The 20,420-nt window shown below is 36.3% G+C and overlaps 1 protein-coding gene across 2 annotated transcripts; it reads left to right on the top strand.

The window, feature by feature from the left end:
- Positions 1 to 1,108: 1,108 nt before the first annotated feature.
- PLRG1 (pleiotropic regulator 1) lies at positions 1,109 to 16,741 on the top strand. 2 transcript variants are annotated; one of them, XM_035022863.1, is made up of 16 exons: positions 1,109 to 1,218; positions 2,577 to 2,683; positions 2,970 to 3,041; positions 3,714 to 3,856; positions 4,534 to 4,587; positions 5,398 to 5,491; positions 5,684 to 5,771; positions 8,177 to 8,278; positions 9,401 to 9,493; positions 11,560 to 11,709; positions 11,799 to 11,900; positions 12,425 to 12,527; positions 13,252 to 13,360; positions 14,552 to 14,691; positions 15,173 to 15,366; positions 16,380 to 16,490. In XM_035022863.1, exons 4-16 carry the CDS (start codon positions 3,727 to 3,729, stop codon positions 16,437 to 16,439), a joined length of 1,419 nt encoding a protein of 472 aa, XP_034878754.1. In that variant the 5' UTR covers positions 1,109 to 1,218; positions 2,577 to 2,683; positions 2,970 to 3,041; positions 3,714 to 3,726; the 3' UTR covers positions 16,440 to 16,490. The 2 variants fall into 2 exon arrangements, with proteins under 2 accessions (XP_034878754.1, XP_034878753.1); XM_035022862.1 differs by lacking the exon at positions 2,970 to 3,041 and having other exon boundaries at positions 16,380 to 16,741.
- The last annotated feature ends 3,679 nt before the right edge of the window (positions 16,742 to 20,420 follow it).

Genomic DNA, 20,420 nt, shown 5'->3' on the forward strand with positions numbered 1-20,420 from the left:
AATTAATTAGTAGGCCAAACTCACACTCAAATTCAAAGATGATTGTATTTTCAAGTAGAAACGTGACCTTAATGTTTGATTAATTAAAAATCAATGAATTTCTAATGAGATTATCAATTCACATTGCTATACTTTTGATAAGATTTTTTTCCCCTCTCAAAGCATATGCTATATGCTCTGAGGAGAAGATCAGTGGAATTGATTAGGTTAAGGAACAAGCAAGGCCAGTGAAATGTTTGTCTATCAAGTTTACAAGTGTCCATCTCTATCAGTTTTTCTTTTTACATAGAAAAGTAATGGGGCAGGATTGATAGAAAACTGCATTTTACCTGAGCAAAAAACAAGATAAAATACCGATACTTTGGCACCGGGATGTGTATAAATAAAAATGGCTCAAGTCTTCAGTTGTGTCTTCCACCAGCTTTTGAAAAGCTGTACCCTGGCATTGTTGGCGCCACATTAACTAGCAGACAAGTAGGAGATGGCCAAAAATTATGCAGTTTTGAGGGATTAAAAAAAAAAAATCTATGCAGCATAAAATAAATTTGGGGTTTTGCCATATAATGCTAAAACAAAAAATCTTTGCAAACTTTCTCAAATTGAAACTATTCTACAATATTCCTTCAACAAGTGTTAACTGGACAGTATAAGTGGAACTGCCTTTAGGAGCTAAGGCTACAAAGGCGTCAAAATGCTTCCAGCCAAGTTTAGCCAAGTAGTGGAAGCAGGCGACGTAAATCACAGCGGTGAGCCCCAGACGACAGGACGACTGGAGTTTTAGGGCTGACCGGGATTCGCTCTCACCAGACCCTCCCTAGCACGGATTCCTTAGGTTCGCTGAAAAAAAAAAAAAAAGGACTAATTTCGGGAAACACAGCGCAAACTACCACATCCCCAAACCAAACTGTTTAAGTCTGACAATAAGGCAGAAAACGTTATTTCAAGACTTCCTCGGAAATCCGTAAGACACCCTTAAGGTACGAGGTGGTAAGAGCCTCCTACCGCAGGGCCGAGGCCACGCCCCCGAAGAAAAAGGCCCGCCCCTCGATCCCAGAAGGCCGTCGGGCGACCAGTACGCGTGCGCGGATTGCCTTACATCCGGCGCCAGGGCACTCGATTCCGGAAGGGACTGCAGAGTTGTGGCGGCGGTTTCTGTGTTGCTGACTAGCGTTTCTTGTCTCCTGGAGCGGCGCGTTACACGGCGGCATCATGGTGGAGGTAAAGTGGCACTTGAGTGCTGAGGGGTCGTTCGCATCTGGAATGTTTTTGGCGGCTGGCGTGGGGGAACGAGGGTGTTTGGAGTTGGGGGAGGGTAGAGGCTTGCGAAGGGAGGCTCTCTGGCCGAGGCCGGTAGTCTCTTTTAAGGTTTTCAGGGATAGAGGGAGGCCGGATGGGAGCACTCGCTGGAGGTTAGCCCCGGGGGCGAGAAGCCTGAGAGAATTTCTACAGTTCTTATTTGACTCTTGAGCTCGGCAGTGCCCCCGGAGGCAGTGCTTCTGGACCCCTGGAATTCCCCGTCTGCAGAGTAGTGTCAGTGGTTGTGTGTTCTAAAAGACTGGCAGTCCTCTCTGGTGTTAACTTTGTGCCTTCCGTCAGCTCTTCCTCAGGAAAACTTGCCATTTTGAAGTTTGGCATCAGCTGTTCTGTTAGCCAGCCTTGTCCGTCTTATCTCAGAAATATTTCTTGATTCTTGTCCATATCCACTGTCTTCACCTTAATTCAGACCAACATCATCTTTCCTCCGGGCAAGTGCATTTGCTCCCTGCTGGTGTTCTTGCTTCCATTTTTGTTTTCACTCCCCCTCCCCGCCCCCGTAAATTGATCTGTTTAAAAATGTAGGTTGTTCATTTTTTTTCTGCTTAAAATCCTTTATTGGCCCGATTTTTTAGAGCAAAAGGATAGACTAGTGCAGTGATCTAAAAAAAAAAAAAAAAAATCCTTAACTTGGTCTGGACTTTTGTCCACCCTTGGAACCTCATCTCAGCATCACAGTCCACCTTCCTACGGAACATACACAATTCTTTTGCAGCTCCCGCCATCACTGCAGCTACCAAACTCCTGTGTTCATGGCATTTTCTCTCTGCCTGGATTGTTCGTACCTCTATTCTGCACAAGGCTAACTCTCTGCTTAACTAACACCTCAGAAAGATCTTTCATAACTATCTTAAGTTTTTTCTCTGCCCCAGCCCCTTGCTTGTTTCCTTCATAGCGCTTATCAAAATGTGCTGCTTATTTTTGTTTTCTCTTGAGAACTGGGACCATGGCTGCCTTTTCATCATTCTTTTGTTAGCTTCTAACACAGTACCTGCCAGACATATGGTAGGAGCTCAGTAAATATTTGTTGAATAAATGACTAAGCTCAGGCATCACTAATTGGTCTACCTGGGGCTCTGGCCAAAGAGGAGTTTCCTCTTCTCTGAACTTGACTCCTGTAGTTTGCTACAAATAGCTGTGGTGAGTGGTACAAAGCTTTTTACATATTTAAACATGTAAAGTGTATAACTAATTTGACTTTAATTTAGGTTATGGTATGTGTAATTTGTAGCTAGGTATGTGATTATATTCTTTCTTTCTAGGAGGTACAGAAACATTCTGTGCACACACTTGTGTTCAGGTCATTGAAGAGAACCCATGACATGTTTGTAGCTGATAATGGAAAACCTGTGCCTTTGGATGAAGAGAGGTAGGTATTGTTCCTTTTCAGTTGCTAGATAATTTAAGCTTCTAATGTTGGGGGAAGAGAGCAGGGAGAGGGGGACCTTTAAAGATTAGTGAGTGGTACTAACATAGGATATCTGTTCAGTAATGAATGGTGTTTGGGCATGATTTAAGCTGATTCAACTTTTTTTTGGCCTTGTCTTTCACAGTAAAAAACCCATTAATTAATTGCATTTATAAATACCCAGTAATTAGGAGAGTCCCTTTTAGGTGTTATATTTTATAATCAATCACTTTGTATGTGCTTTCAGCTTCCCGCTGCTCTCAGAGCCTTGCTGAGCTGAAATTGTACCTGGCCAGTACCTCTACTCCCATCTTTTCTCGTTAGTATGATGAAGATTTTTGAGTGGTGGCATATTTTTGGTTCTACATCTCCAGCTCCAGTCTGGGATTGCATTATGTGCAGTGTTCCTTCTATGTCCTTTACCCTTTTAAAATCTACTTAATTCCTAAGACAAGCGTTTATATTTAATTTATAAAGTGAGCTGTTCTTAAAATTAATAAGTGCATTTCTTTTAAAAACGCTGGACTAATTAAGTACTGTGGTTAGTTCTAATTAATCTTTTTAGATACATCCAGTAAGGGTTATGGTAGAAGCTTTTACTATACTTTTATATTTACACATTTGAAGGAAAGTATATTGACTTTGAGGTTTTTAAAAGGATATATTAGTTTCTATATATTTTTAAATCAGACCCTGGATAATTTATCATGAAAGGTTTTATATTTATTGGTTAACAGACTAAAATGTTACTTAGACTTAATGGATGCTATGTGGTGGATTGTGAACAAAAGTGTGGAAATGCACTTGGAAGTGTCGAGCTTTTTAAAATACTATTTAACTTTAAAAACTTCATAGAATTTTTTCTACACGATTAGGCAAACCTAAGCTTTTTAAGTACTTGTGTTTCTTGGCTATCTATGAATATATTTCCATTGGCTAATATATTTAAAGCACTCAAAGACACATTCTTATGTTCATAATTTTTAAATAGTCACAAACGGAAAATGGCAATCAAGCTGCGTAATGAGTATGGTCCTGTGTTGCATATGCCTACTTCAAAAGAAAATTTTAAAGAGAAATGTCCTCAGAATGCATCGGATTCATATGGTCATAAACAGTATCCTGCCAATCAAGGTGAGTATGTGTTAGCAGAAATGTCAGGACTTTAATATTTTAAAAATGGAAAAATGAAATGTTTTAGTGCCTGTCCCAAAAGGACTGATTAGAGCCGTAACCTATTGAACAACTGTACCGGTATTATAGCAGAAGTGTTGATTTTCTCATTGGAGTGTGAGTTGAGATTATTGGTTGGTGGATTTTTTCTTAGAGGAAATAAAAAAAAGTGGTAGAATAATAATGGCAGAAATTCTTAGGATATAGAGAAGGTCACAGTGGAGACTAAAGGAAAAATTTCTAATCCATGGAAAGACCCATCTAATTTGGCTACCATTCAGAAAAGTGATATTAAGCACTGACATTGCAGTGAATAAAGATAATCTTAAGATTCCACAGAGAAATCATTTGCTTGGAAGAAAAACCAGAGAGTGGGTTGTTACTTGATAGGATGATCTCTGTACACACCATTACAATTATACAGTTTTCTTGACATCATATTAGTAAATGGTCAAGGAAATAGCTGTGTACATGGTCCTCAGAAGTCAAAACAAAAATCAGTATATCTTGGTTCTGAGGTTTGGGTTTAGTTGGGAAAATTTGGGAAATTCAGTTGGTAATTTAATATTCATTAAAAGAGATTTATATATATATATGATAAATTTGCCATTGATGATGATTCCTCTTCCTTTTTTAAGGACAAGAAGTTGAGTATTTGGTGACAGGTACACATCCATATCCACCAGGACCTGGTAAGTGAGCTATTACATACTGAAAATATCTTACAGACATTTCCATGAATGAACCAATAATATGATTCTAATTGCCTGTAAAATGCAAGACAAGCTCAGTAGCCAGGCATCCAGGCATAGCTTTTTAGATGGTAGTTAATTAATACTCAGTTTCATACGCATTCATTCAGCAAACATTCTTAAGCACCTACATTTTTTCAGGTGCTATGCTAGGAATTCAGACTTAATAAGAGTGCTCCAGGCTAAACCGTGCTTATATGGAGGTTTAAACAGACATGTTATTATCACTAAACTTAAAAAAGTGATAGAAGTGTTAGTATAGAAGCAGGTATGATAGAAATGTCTACTAGATGTCTGTGTGTATAGACAGTTGGCACATAAATGGAGTGGCTAGTATAATGGGGTGGAGGACAAAAAGTATATCTGGGTTCTAGTAATTTTAGAAGATAGGATTTACCATGTTGAAAGTACAGGTAAATTGGTGCCTCTTGCTTAGTAATTTACATTCATTCTTGAAAACATTTGGGAACTGCTTATGGTAATGTTCCAAGATAATAGAAATTTAACTTTACTATCTTGGGTATGTTAATACCAAGCTACTTGTGATTAAGTCAAATTTGAGTTATGTGGTTTTAAGTTACATTTATTATAAAAAAGTTAGAAATGAAAGACAAAACATAAGAGAAATTTTTGTAATATTACCACCTGGAGATAATCACATGTTTTCTTCCAGTATTTTATTTTAAACCCATGTAAATGAAATCAAAGATAGCTACTAGAAGGAATTGATTTATTTATTTTTTTAAACAGGGGTTGCTTTGACAGCAGATACTAAGATCCAAAGAATGCCAAGTGAATCAGCCGCACAATCCTTAGCTGTGGCATTACCTTCTTCTCAGACCAGGTATAATTACAGAGATTTTGAAAGCATAATTGATTGTTTACATTTTTTTCTCATTTTTAAGATTTCTTTATAATTATGTGTTATGTGATATTTTCCTTTATCATTGCTTACAAAAATTTAAAGAGTTGGTTCTGCACAACACATGACTGGAGACAATTAATTACTTAGAATGTGATACTTCCTTTGCCTTAGGGTTGATGCAAATCGTAGTGCACCTACTGGAGGTGAATACCGACATCCAGGGGCTTCTGACCGTTCACAGCCTGCAGGGATGACTTCAGTAAGTTTCTCTGTGTCCGTTCGCGCTGCAGGTTTCCATCTTTTGGAGCTCGTTGCCTTATTTCCCTTTATTCCAAGAGTCTGAGGTTAAATGTTAATAAATGAAAAATCTCCTTGTTTGTCGTTTAAGTAAATAGCAGCTGACTGAGCCAGTTAATATTTTATAGCCCTAAAATTTAAGTTGCTAGTGATTTTGCATATTTTTTAGAATTTAAAATTCTAAATTCTGTGTCTCTTGCACATTGTTATCTAATATGTATTTTGATATAGGTAGTGTGATGTTTTATTGTCCACTATTAAAAATACAAGGAATGCTGTTGTGAAACTTGTATTAGTATGTGTTAGATATGAAAATCTCTCTTTTTTTAAACTCTAAGTTGGTTTACACAGTTTGAGTACTGTTAGTAATGTAATATTCATAGGCTGTAGAAGTAGTATCTTATAAATGAACATTTAGAAATATGGAAGTTTATCTATTTGTAAGTAAATGGCAGCTAATGTTACTGGTGAAAGTAATTACAAAAAGAATAACTGAAAATACCTAGTTTATTTTATCATGCTGTCACAAGTAACTGCAGGCTAAATGAATGAATTTGTGGTCTTCCCACCACATTTCTTCTTTTGCCTCCATTCATAGATCTCTGCCCAGGCTTTCTGTCTCCTAAGGAGGAGGTAATATAAGCTTCTTGATGGTAGGAACTTACAGACTTAAGTATTTTTGGGGTGGATGGATGGATGCTCACCATAGTAGATGGTATATCAGCTGGAATACCTTTTAAAATATTACTTAAACTTCTCCAAAGGCAAGGGAAACAGGCAAAAATGAGCTATTGGGATTTCATCAAGATAAAAAGGGTTTTCACAGCAAAGGAAACAGTTGACAAAACCAAAAAGACAATCTACAGAATGGGAGAAGATATTTATGGGAGGTTTATCAGATAAAGGGCTAGTATCCAAAATCTATAAAGAACTTATCAAATCAACACCCAAAAAATAAATAATCCAGTCAAGAAATGGGCAGAAGACATGAATGGACATTTCTCCAGAGAAGACATACAGGTGGCCAATGAGCATATGAAAAAATTCTCAACATCACTCGGCATCAGGGAAATGCAAATCAAAACTACAATAAGATACAACTTCACACCAGTCAGAATGGCTAAAATTAACAAGTCAGGCAGGAAACAACAGATGTTGGCAAGGATGTAGAGAAAGGGGAATCCTCTTACACTGTTGGTGAGAATGCAAGCTGAAAAACAGTATGGACGTTCCTCAAAAAGTTAAAAATAGAGCTGCTCTATGATCCAGCAGTTGCACTACTAGGTATATACCTGAAAGATACAAATGTAGGGATCCGAAGGGGCACCTGCACCCCCGTGTTTATAGCAGCAATGTCCACAATAGCCAAACTATGGAAAGAGCCCAGATGTCCATCAAGAGATGAATGGATAAAGAAAAGTGGTATAAATACAATAGAATATTACTTAGCCATCAAAAAAATGGTATCTTGCCATTTGCAATGACGTGGATAGAACTAGAGCGTATCATGCTGAGCGAAATAAGTCAGAGAAAGACAGTAATCCTCTGATTTCACTCATATGTGGAATTCAAGAAATAAGAGAGAGGAGCATAGAGGAAGGGAGGGAAAAATAAAACAAAATGCAATCAGAGGGAGGCAAACCATAAGAGACTCTTAACTGAGGGTTGCGGGAGGGGGGTGGGGGGATTGGGTAACTGGGTGATGGGCATTAAGGAGAGCACGTGATGTAATGAGTTATATAAGACTGATGAATCACTGAACTCTACCTCTGAAACTAAAACTATATATTAATTAATTGAATTTAAATTTTAAAAATAAAATATTAAATATTTTTTGGAAGAAAGTTTCTCTTTTTGCTATTAAGTCGATAATGTTAAAATACAACAATGAAAGGCAATGACATTAATCCACTTACAATTACTCAAGTAATAATAGGAGCTTACATTGAGCATTTACAGAGTATTAACACTATTTTCACAGTAACTGTCTGAGGTAGGCACTGTTCTTTCCATTTTACAAAGCAGGTACAGAGGTTATATAATTTTTACCTAAAGCCAGTTAGCTAGTAATTAGCAGAGCAGCATTCATGAACCCACGCACAGTGATACGTGCTCTTAACTCTAATGTTCTGCCTCTGAGATTTTTTTAATTGATTTTTAAAATTAAAATTAACATACGGAAAATACAGTTCTGACTAGAAGTCTCAGTTATGACATCATTTTCTATTTATGCAACTATTTTGGCTTTTCCTCTTCAATTGAGGAAAAAAAACTTACAAATCTCCTTTCTGAATTTTTCTTTTTTGAATGAACATGACATGTTAGGTATGATGTCTTTAATGATAATGTAATCTGTTCTCTATCTAGGCTGTTATGGAGGCTGGCAATGCCAAGAACTCTGCACTGATGGCTAAAAAAGCCCCTACGATGCCAAAACCCCAGTGGCACCCACCATGGAAACTCTACAGGGTGAGTGAATCTGTATGTTATTCCACTGCAGGAATGATGATTGCTTTCCACTTACCGAGAGCTCAGGAATAGAATAAGGAAGAAAAGGAGTGAATATGAGAACTGATCTGAGATGGGATGGGGGAAGGGTTTTAGGCACAATCTTAAAAGACATCTTAGGAAGGAGACAAGTAAAAACCATGTGTATATATGCATGTGTGTGTGTGTGTATATATATATATATATATACACATATACGTATATATATGCTATATACATATATATACTATTATACCATATTATAGTATACTACCATACTACATATATATATATATATATATGTACTATAGGATACAGTATAAAACGTTGACAGAAAGCTATTAAAATGTGGAGAACGGATGAAATAAATTTTCTAAGTGTTTGAAGTACTTAATATGAAGGCCAGGAGGAAGAACAACATGTAACGATATTTTTTTGGCGCTATTGATTATCTTTTCAATTGTATTAAATTAAAATAATTCAAAATATACCAGATCTAAAATGAAATGTATATGGTAGGGAAACCATAGCTACATGTATGTTGAATTTTAGTTCTCTAGTTATACACTAAAATAGACTTTCTTTTGGTGTACAGACCTAATATAAGTTTTAATAGATGTATAACTTTGCGTAGTCACTGCCACTATCAGTATATAGAAGTTGCATCAACTCAAAAAGCACTCCTGTGCTATTATTTTATAGTCATACCTTTCTGTACCCCTGGCAACTATTCATCTGTTATCCATACTATAGTTGTGTTTTTTTCAATTTTGTTATATAATGGGATTACACAGTATGTACCTTTTGAGACTGACTTCCTTCAGCTTAATGCCTTTGAGAATCCTCCAGGTTGTTGCATGTATTAATATATTCCTCTTCATTGCTGAGTAGTATTCCATTGTATAGCTATATCATAGTTTGTGTGTATCTATTTACTGATTGAAGGTAATATTTGTAATTCTAAAATCTAATTGTCAAATAATTTTATAAATGTATTTGAAGATATGAGGAGGATAAACTTGACTTCTGTGTCATAAATTGAAATTGAATAAACTCTAACTTATATGTAATGAGTCTGCCCATTCTTCCTTTTGTTTTATACAGGTGATCAGTGGGCATCTTGGCTGGGTTCGCTGTATTGCTGTAGAACCTGGAAATCAGTGGTTTGTAACTGGATCTGCTGACAGAACTATAAAGGTAATAGGAAGGAGGAAGAAAAAAAAATTACAACTTTTTATTTGCTACTTAAATTTAATCTTATTTTCCTAGGTGGGAGTTGCTGTTGGAGTTCCTCTGATTTCTTAGACCTGAGTATGGAGTAAAACTTCCTATCTTTATCAGTTTGTTGTTCCAAATAAGTATGTTTGGAAAGTGGTATTTAAATAACAGGTTTTTCCAAACAGTACATATTGACTACCTACCACTGATTCCTTGATATTTAAGTTTTTTTCTCCTCTGATTGCAGAATTCAAGCATGCTTATATATAAAAAATGTGGAAAATACAGAAAAGTATAAAAGAACACAAACCCATACATAATCCAACTCTCAGATAATTTGAACGAATTTCTTTTTAGTATTTATTTCTGTGCGTATGTGTCATTACATTTCCGTCTGAGCTTTTTTCCTGTGTGTATAAATGTGTATCTTCAAAAAAATCATGATGGGGCGCCTGGGTGACTCAGTCAGCTAAGCAACCGACTCTTGATTTCAGCTTAGGTCCTGATCTCAGGCTCCTTACTCAGCACGAATCTGCTTGAGACTCTCTCCTCCCTTTGCTCCACCCACCCCTCCCCTGTGCACACACACTCTCTCTCAAATATTAAAAAAATACATAAATAAAAAATCATGATTGGTATGTAATTATGTACTCTGCTTTTTTTCCACTTAATATATCAGAGGCATATTGTGAAAAAATGAACTTTTTATAAATGGTTTCATGATATATCATTTAGATATTCTGTAATCTTCCTATTGTTAGACATCGAAGTTTTCAGTTTCTTGATTTTCACTATCACAATGCTGTAATTTTGTGCCTAAAGCTTTTTGCTGTATTTTAAATTATTTTGTTATGACAGATTCCCAGAAATGGAATTAATGGGTCAAACATTTTTGAAGTTGACACCCAAAGTACAAATTATTTTCCAAAATGGGTGAATTGATAATTTGCAGTGTATGAGAGGATCCTTTTCAACACACTGATTGTGTATCTTTAAAAATATCTACTAACGTGTTAAGCAGAAATGGTTATCTAATCTTTTAAAAACTGTCCATAAAATTTTCTAGTGGGGTTGAACTTTTTGATACCTAATAAAGCTGTTCTTAGGTTTTTTCAACCTGTATATATTTTTTTATTGAGGTATAATTGGTATACAATATTAGTTTTAGGTGTACAACATAATGATACAATATTTGTATATGTTGTGAAATCACCACAACAAATTTAGTTAACATGTCACCATACGTAGTTACAGAATTTTTTTTCCTTGTAGTGAGAATTTTAAGATCTACTCTCAACAACTTTTAGATATGCAGTGCAGTATTACTAACTATAATTGCCGTGCTGAACATCATATCCCCATGACTTACTTATTTTGTAACTGGAAGTTTGTACGTTTGACTCTTTACCCATTTCACCCACTCCCCACCCCCACCTCTGGCAACCATTGATCCGTTCTCTGTATCTGTGAGCTTGGGTTTTTTTTGTTTGTTTGTTTTTAGAGTTCACTTACCAGTGAAATCACATAGTATTTGTCTTTCTTGGTCTGACTTACTTCCCACAGCATAATGCACTTGAGGTTCACCCATATTGTTGTAAATGGCAAGATTCCATTCTTTTTCATGGCTGAATGATAGTCCATTGTGTGTGTATACATAGATATATATAGACACCACATTTTTTCTATCCATTCATCCTTTGATGGACATTTAGGTTGTTTCTGTAGGGTTTTGTTTTTTTGTTTTTTTCCTAAGTTGTTGCCATCCTTGCCTAAGTTAATATAGTATTCATACTTTATCTGTGATATCCTTTTATATGTTAAGATTTTGTCACCTACTGCAAATATTTTCCCAGTTTCAACGTGCTTTTTAATTCTGTTTTCCCCTGCTTAACAAGGGAGGAGATTGGTGGGAGATTATTTTGCAAATTTTTAAAGTTTTATATGTTTATAACTTTCACTTTTTGAATATTTAATTTTAACATTAAGAATCTAAATATTTGCTTTGGGATAATTAAGAAGGAAAATTAAATATTCTTTGATTGCAGATCTGGGACTTGGCTAGTGGCAAATTAAAACTGTCATTAACTGGGCACATTAGTACAGTGCGTGGTGTGATAGTAAGCACGCGGAGCCCTTACCTGTTTTCCTGTGGAGAAGACAAACAAGTCAAATGCTGGGATCTTGAATATAATAAGGTAAGCTTGGAGTTAAGGGTTTAAAACATTATGAACCACCGTTTTCCTTTATAATGATAGAGATTTTGACTTTTCTGCTTTATTTTTAGGTTATAAGGCACTATCATGGACATCTAAGTGCAGTGTATGGTTTGGATTTGCACCCAACAATTGATGTGCTGGTAACCTGTAGTCGGGATTCAACTGCACGGGTAAATGGAATAGAGCTTTGTGTTTCTTTGTAAATGTATTGCATCTTACACTATGCATATTTGGTCATGGAGTCATATGTTATTTGTTAGAGAATTCAAGATAGTTGCCTTGACCAGCAATAGCCCTGTCCCTCAGTTTCTTGACTCGTATGTTTTTCCACCTTCATTTTCAGTTCTGTGGCCTCATCATGTTTATTATTGGGAATGCCCTGCCTCTGAAATGGGACACTCACACGTTCCATTCCATAACTGCAACAGTTTCTGTTAGCTATTTCCTTCAGTAGTCTCATTATGCCCATTCTTATACTTTCAGCACCCTGATCTTTCAGGTTTTTTTTTCCTGTTAGCTGCCTCCTATCTACATTCCCCATCTGGCTTACAGATCATTATCTTTCTTTGAAACGATTTTTCATTCTATTCAGGCACAGTTGTCTGGTAAATTCGCAGCTTTGAATTGGTGCAGTTACCTGCCTGAGATATGAATACCTGTTCTCTCTGACAGTGTGTCCCTCGTGTTTTTATAGATTTGGGATGTGAGAACTAAAGCCAGTGTACATACATTATCCGGACATACAAATGCAGTTGCTACGGTGAGGTGTCAAGCTGCAGAACCACAGATTATTACTGGTATGATTGATACTTTCTAAGTTTACAGTGTATTTGATCAGAATGCATCATGATTTTACTACACTTTTCATATTCACCGGTGACTCTTGCTTTGTTGCAGAGGTACATTGTTTCTGTGTGCGTTTAAAATTTACTATGGTAACATTTCATTTTATTGTTTTTATCTCATACTCTTTATGTATCATAGAATATATCATACCCAATATCATGTAATGTCTGACTAGAAAATGGTGCTGTTAGATAGATTGAGACATTGTTTCATAGTATCAGAATTACTGTCTAGGAAACCGAAGCCAAAAGACAAAATACCCAGAGACCAATAACCTTTAGAGCTGGTTTGAGTCTTGTTTTGCTAATGTTAAGATTAATAATAGACCTTACGAGTAGAAAATAATTTCTTCATTTGATGCATTTTGTTAATTAAAAATCGTTTGTTTTTTTTCCTTCCCCTCCATGAGGGGTAATATCATGTATTTGCTGTATTTGTTAATTGCATTTGTTCTAGCTGTTCAGTTGACAATGCTTCAAGCATTTACTGCATTTTTTAGCATTAAATTTAAAACCAACCTAAAAGTTTGGAGCTGTAAAGTAATGAGCCAGGAGTTAGTATGACTTTTCATTTAGTATGTATGTGTCTATGGAAGACTAATTCATATATTTTTATGTTTGATTTTTGCATTATTTTTCCTGATCTGCATTTTGTGGATATGTGTTTTCATTATAGGAAGCCATGATACTACAATACGATTATGGGACTTGGTGGCTGGAAAAACAAGAGTCACATTAACAAATCACAAAAAATCAGTCAGGGCTGTGGTTTTACATCCAAGACAGTAAGTGTATTAATTAGCTTCTCTTTTTTCTTCCATTTTTAGAGTAAGTATGGAAATACTAACATTAGTGCTACTTTGGTAGTCGTTTAGCCATTGTCACTTCCAGGCCTGTGCCACTTACGAACGTGCATTTCTTTCATTTTTTTCCTATGTAGTATTTTGCTTCATGACCTATATAGGATGAGGAAAATTTTCCACAAGGTGAAAAATGATAGCAGATGAGACAATATGGCTAAGAGCTGTGTGTCAAAGTAGAGGCTGATAGAAGATGGATTTAGTGTTTGACAGAAATGTTATTGGATACTGAGATCTACATAGAATAGTTTAATTCTTAAAGAGGAAGTAGTATACATAGAAAAAAATAGTAGGAATCCTGAACATTATAATCGGGGTGTCCATAGAAGTGGGGCATAAGATCACAACCTGTTAGTTAAATCACATCACCCTGACCCTTTTCTGGTCACATTGATTTTTTTTTCTGTCCTCCCTCTCCCCCTTATCCATTATTTCCTTCTTCCTCCATTTTTCTGTCTTCCTCACTCCCTTTCTTCCTCTCGTTCACTTCCTTTTTTTTTTTTTTAAAGACTTTATTTATTTGACAGAGAACAGCGAGAGAGAGAGAGAGCACAAGTAGGGGGAGTGGGAGAGGGAGAAGCAGGCTCCCCACTGAGCAGAGGGAGCCCCATGTGGGGCTCGATCCCAGGACCCTGGGACCATGACCCAAGCTGAAGGCAGACACTTAACGACTGAGCCACCCACGCACACCTTGTTAACTTCCTTTTTCTCTCTCTTCTTCTTGCCCTCTGTTTCTTTCCTTTTTTTCCTCTCTTCCTATAGCCCCATCTCTCCCTCTCTTGCTCTGTTCAGAATAGTTTCATAACTCCTTGTCCTTAATCTGAGTTTAGGGGTTTGTACATTTGTGGCTTTAGCTCAGTGGAGAGCATTGGGGAAATAAGAAACATTAATCTAGGACTTAAAATATATTTAAAATAATTTGAAGATCTGATTTGAGATTTGACTTGGAACAAATGTCTTTGTGTTTTTACCTCTTGGTACGACAATAATATTTTGCTACAACTCTGTAGATCCATAAGTACACATGTAGAATACAACCATAAAAAGCTTTTTTGAATTCACCATTTTATTTAACTTGGTTTACTTAATCACGAATTCTTTTTCATCTTATTTCAGTTATACATTTGCATCTGGCTCTCCAGATAATATAAAACAGTGGAAATTCCCTGATGGAAGTTTTATTCAAAATCTTTCTGGTCATAATGCTATTATTAACACGTTGACAGTGAATTCTGATGGAGTGCTTGTTTCTGGAGGTAAAATAAGATTTTAATAATGTGTTTTAGTCATTTTTTCTTTTTGTAAATGAGTAAACATTTGTAAAATTTCTAAGCCATCCCACCTAAGTATTACAGCACAACTTGCCTGATTAATGTGTATTTGGATGTTCCTATATGTGTTCATGCGTGTTTGTAATACATGTAGCATATTTCATGGTTTAGTCTTCTTTGAGTTCCCACATGATAAATCTAATGTATTCATGCTGAGAATTACCTAAATTTTGGTTGTGTATTCCAGAACTAGATAGCATTTTGTGGTGCTTTTTGAGCTCTATAATAAATTCTGAATTAGGCACAAATGAAAGTAGACAAACCAATATTAAGAGAAGCTTGAGTGCCTGTGTCTTATAACTTTAGTCTTTATGGTCATGGTGCTTGACTCATGGATGGTGCTTAAATGTTTGCCAAGCTGAATTGTTGAAAGGCTACCACGTTTAATTAGATTTTTTCCTTTAAGCTGACAATGGCACTATGCATCTTTGGGACTGGAGAACTGGCTACAATTTCCAGAGAGTTCATGCAGCTGTGCAGCCTGGATCTTTGGACAGTGAATCAGGAATATTTGCTTGTGCTTTTGATCAGTCTGAAAGTCGGTTACTAACAGCTGAAGCTGATAAAACCATTAAAGTGTATAAAGAGGATGATACAGCGGTAAGTTTTCTGTTTCACATACATTTTGAAGTAAAATAAATCAACCATACCAATTTTGCAAGTGCTTTCTCATTTTAAAGTAATTCTTAATCTCAGGAAACAAACTGAGGGTTGCTGGAGTGGTGGGGGGTGGGAGGGATGGGGTGGCTGGGTGATGGACACTGGGGAGGGTATGTGCTCTGGTAAGCGCTGTGAATTGTGCAAGACCGTTGAATCTCAGATCTGTACCTTTGAAACAAATAATGCAATATATGTTAAGGAAAAAAAAAAGAAGAAGAAGAAGGTAGCGGGAGGGGAAGAATGAAGCGGGGGAAATCGGAGGGGGAGACAAACCATGAGTGACTATGGACTCTGAGAAACAAACTAAGGGTTCTAGAGGAGAGGGGAGGGGAGTGGGGGATGGGTTAGCCTGGTGATGGGTATTAAAGAGGGCACGTACTGAGTGGAGCACTGGGTGATATACGCAAACAATGAATCATGGAATACTACATCAAAAACTAATGATGTAATATATGGTGATTAACATAACATAAAAAATTAAAAAAATTAGAAGGGAAAATAATCTTTATAGTATTTCAGTATTTGTCATCTCGAATGTCTGCTCATAGATTTCTGTATTGGTTTCATTGATGCCGGCGAATCCACAGACTGTTTTAATTTTATCCTTACTATAATTATTGGGAAAATCTTACATCAAGAATAACCACAAACAAATTCCTATGCAAATTAACTTTAAAATCATAAGCTTTGGTATTACTAGAGTACCTAAATAGCAATTTTATTAGAGTTGAAAAACCATGAACTGAATTTGTAGTGAACCCATTCATCCTTTATTAGGTTCAGATGATGTCAAAAGTTTGTCAGCTATTCCTAAAATTGTTAAAGAACTGCTAAATATGTAATGCCAACCAATGTAATTTAGAATAGATGCCTTATTTTTGTTAGGAAGAGAGTTATTATATAAAGCAAATTAATAATACTTTATTTTAACTTCTCTAATTTTCTATTTCCAGACAGAAGAAACTCATCCAGTCAGCTGGAAGCCAGAAATTATCAAGAGAAAGAGATTTTAATATGGCATTATCTTCATGGTGGTTCCCCCTTTTTTTTTTTTTTTTTTTTTTTTTTTCCAAAAAAGCGTGGTGTTGATGAGGATATCCAGTCATTTTGTGCTCTGGCTGGGAATATAAAGCAGAAACTCACATGCTTAAATGATTCCTGCTTCATACTTTACAATAAACTGCCCCTCCGTGTTATTATTTCCAAAATAAATAGAGATCCTAGGAAGTAAGATGCAGATATCAAGCATATGTAGGTTTGTTGAACATGACTATTCTAAAGATAGAATTGACAGTTTTATTAAAAGACACCTTTTTAAAAAAAACTTACAAAACTCCTTACTATAATAAGGACTTGTTTCAAGGGGAGCAGTTGCATTTTTTGGGGGGGGGGGGTTGTTTTTGTCTTAGTCTTTTAAGAACTAGTATCTATGACTAATAATTGGGGATTAAAGGATTTGAAGTTTTACTTATATATGTTTATTCCACAAACAGTTTTTGAGTGCATGTTCTACAAAGTTCTGCACTGGATACTGTTCAGGAGATAGCCAAGTATAAGATGTATGTCCTCCAAGACCCTAGTAGCTTATTATAGAAATGCTGATATAGAAATGAAGGCAAATAGCCAGAGTAGCACAGAGGAAAAGACCATCGCGTTTTTCCAGAGAGCACTGTGGAAGACTTCACAGAGTCCGGGGTATTTGAGCTGAGCCTTGAGAGGGCAGAGAGGAAAACTGGTATCGATACCTAGGATGAGGCATAACAGTGAATGAAACCAGACCTGTGAAACTGGGATGTGTTCTAGGGGCAAAGAATTGTCTGCTGCGGTTGAGTAATGAGTACAGCTGGTTGGTGGTGGAGAAAGCTCATTTGGAGTTTGGATTTATTCCCCAAGCAGTAGGATACCAATATAGGTATCAAAACCTGGAGGAATTAATGAGATACCAGTGGAGGTATTTGTAGCTGTGGCAAGCAAGGGCTGCAGCCTTTTTGAAGACTTTCTGGAAAAGTGTTATTTAAGTTGCTGATACCTATTCCTTGTGGTAAATACGAGTTTTCGAAACCCTGCTCTTAGGATCCTGATACCCCATCAGTCAACAAAATGTGTCCACCTTCACTTTCTGTAGTGAGAAAACACAGTGACAAGAACAATTGATACAGATTTTTTTTTTCAAAATAAAAAAATTGCACCATAATTTTGAATAAGCATTTCTAAAGTATACCAGTAGGTGGGAGTATAAGTTTATAACCCTTAGGAGGGGGGTTTTTCAGAGTATATTGAAAATGCTCAAGCCATTTGGCTAATTCTTCATTAAAAAGATTAGGAAACTGCCTAATAGGAATAATCTGACAAGTGTACACAAGCAAGTTCACTGCACCTTTGTTCTTTAATTATTAAAACTGACTCAAATGTCCTATCAGTAAGGGATGGTTTAATAGATTACGGTACCTTCATGCAATTTATTTCTATCCATTAAGAGTGAGGAATGTCTGGACTAATAATAAGACGTCCAAACTTTACTCTTAGGTAAAACAAGTTGTGGAAGCATTTTTTTGTAGAATAACTTGTTAATGCTATAAAAAATAATGGAATAGTAATACCACATTGTTACCAGTGGCTTTGTGAGGGAGTAAAATTGTGGGAGAACTTTCATGATTGGCTTTATATATTTCTATAATGTTTTAATTTTCTATAAGCATGTATTTTGTAAGCTTAAATAAAGAAATCCACTACACTTGCATCCCTGAGAGATTCTCATATACCTTCTAACAGGAGAAAAATAGAGGTGAATAGGGTCCCATCCCCAAAGGCCAACAAGAAATTATTGCTAGTACGAGGAGGTGAGAAAGATAGCTTTTTTTATCCTGCCTAGCAAAGCTTCAGCTGTTGTTTGTTTGATACACAAGTATCAAATTCTGAGTAGCATTTAAGAAACCCATTTCCCTGCTTCATGCTGTTTTGTATTATGGTCTTCTTGGATTATCTTGCAAAAACTGCATCTACCACATGTTCATGAACCCCATGGAATTTTAGGCAGAATTTCATGCATGTGCTCTTTTTTCTTTTTTTTAAACCTACTTGACAGAACCCCAACCCAGGACAAGCCCGAGTCTCCTACTGTGCCTGTCTTATGTATACCCAAGCTGTACAATGTTACCAGAGGAAAACAGCTGTGCTAACTGGACTCATTTTTGATTTAATGACCACATACCTCAAATGGGCCATTAACAGTGACTGCATACACATTTTGGACAGTCTATGCCATCTGCCTCCTGTTGCAAAAAGATGAACTCTACCCACCTAAAAACAATTCCAAATGTACAGTGTCACTTAGACCTAATGTTCGCTTCTAAGTATGCACTTCTCTATTCCCTTTCATAGCCAAACTCCCTCAGTTTTCATAACTTCCTATGTTCCTCACTTCTGATTGTTTCAAGGGACTCTAGTCCAAAAATAGTCAAATGTGTTAAACATTGTTCTTAGAGAAATGGAAGAAATTTAAGTAGTATGAAGGAGTTGATAGGAAATAAATTAATGCAGTAAAAAAAATGAAGATACAGAGTAAGTAAGCCTGAATGGTGATTTTTTTTTTTGTACAAAAAGAAACTAGATAAGCCAATTAAGAAACAAATACAAGAATCAATACCCTAACAAAAGCAAAAGGGGGGGGGAGACAATTATGTCCAATTCCATGCCATTATATTTAAAAAGCAAAATAATGTGGTTAATTTTAAAAAGAAAAATATATGGCAGATTCCAGAAGATACAGAAAACTTAAATAGGTTAAGTATCATAGATGAAATAATTCATAGAGGAATTAACCCCTAACACTACCACCCGCACATATCACTTAAGTGCATTAAATTTCAAAGTGGAATTTTAATTTCAGTGCACTATAAATTTTTATAGGATCCAGATAAAGCTTTTATATGTTTTAAAATGTGAGTATATAAAAATATCCAAGTCCAATGATGCACAAATGAAATAATTTCATCTTGCTTGTGAATATGGGTGGGAAAATTGGCAAAGAATCAAGCATCACTCATCTAAGTGAAGTTTAAAAGTGCAAGGAAGTTTCGTTATTAGGAAGTAATATAATTCACCATATTGGTTTATATGAGGAGACAAAGCATCTTCATAGATGGTAAAGGGGCATTTCAATAATTTGAAATCCATGCTTCATTAAATAAAAAAACCTATTACCACAGGAACAGATGGATATTTTTAAAACTTGATTAAATACAACTACTCTACCCTACAATAAGTTGTTGATTGGGAAATACTAGGGATATTCCTATTAATGTCAGAAACAAGACAGGGGTGTGCACTTCAGTGTCTAGCTTTTTATTTATTTATTTATTTATTTTTTTTTTTAAGATTTTATTTATTTGCGAGAGAGAGAATGAAAGACAGGGCATGAGAGGGAGGAGGGTCAGGGGGAGAAGCAGACTCCCTGCTGAGCAGGGAGCCTGATGTGGGACTCGATTCCGGGACTCCAGGATCATGACCTGAGCCAAAGGCAGTCGCTCAACCAACTGAGCCACCCAGGCGCCCAGTGTCTAGCTTTTTAAAGAAGGCTTCTGGACGGGGGTGCCTGGGTGGCTCAGTTGGTTAAGCGACTGCCTTCGGCTCAGGTCATGATCCTGGAGTCCCTGGATCGAGTCCCTGGATCGAGTCCCTGGATCGAGTCCCTGGATCGAGACCTGCATCGGGCTCCCTGCTCGGCAGGGAGTCTGCTTCTCCCTCTGACCCTCCTCCCTCTCATGCTCTCTGTCTCTCATTCTCTCTCTCTCTCAAATAAATAAGTAAAATCTTTAAAAAAAAAAAAAAAAAAAGAAGGCTTCTGGACTTTTCTAACTTTTCTGGAAGTCTTTTAGAAGATGTAGAGGTATAATAATTAGCAAGGAAATAACATCACTGTTGGCAGATAATTTGGTTATACATGTGGAAAATTTAAAAGAATTGAAAGACTATTAACAATAGTATATTCAGTA

Source organism: Mirounga leonina, unplaced genomic scaffold (genome assembly GCF_011800145.1).
Source record: "Mirounga leonina isolate KUSES-001 unplaced genomic scaffold, KU_Mleo_1.0 Mir_176, whole genome shotgun sequence".
Taxonomy (NCBI): Eukaryota; Metazoa; Chordata; class Mammalia; order Carnivora; family Phocidae; genus Mirounga; species Mirounga leonina.

Excerpts from the sequence above, each read along its gene's own strand:
- PLRG1 (XM_035022862.1), top strand. Across the intron at positions 4,588-5,397 it reads TCCATATCCACCAGGACCTG|GGGTTGCTTTGACAGCAGAT; the intron begins GTAAGTGAGCTA and ends TTTTTTAAACAG. Across the intron at positions 9,494-11,559 it reads CTGCTGACAGAACTATAAAG|ATCTGGGACTTGGCTAGTGG; the intron begins GTAATAGGAAGG and ends CTTTGATTGCAG.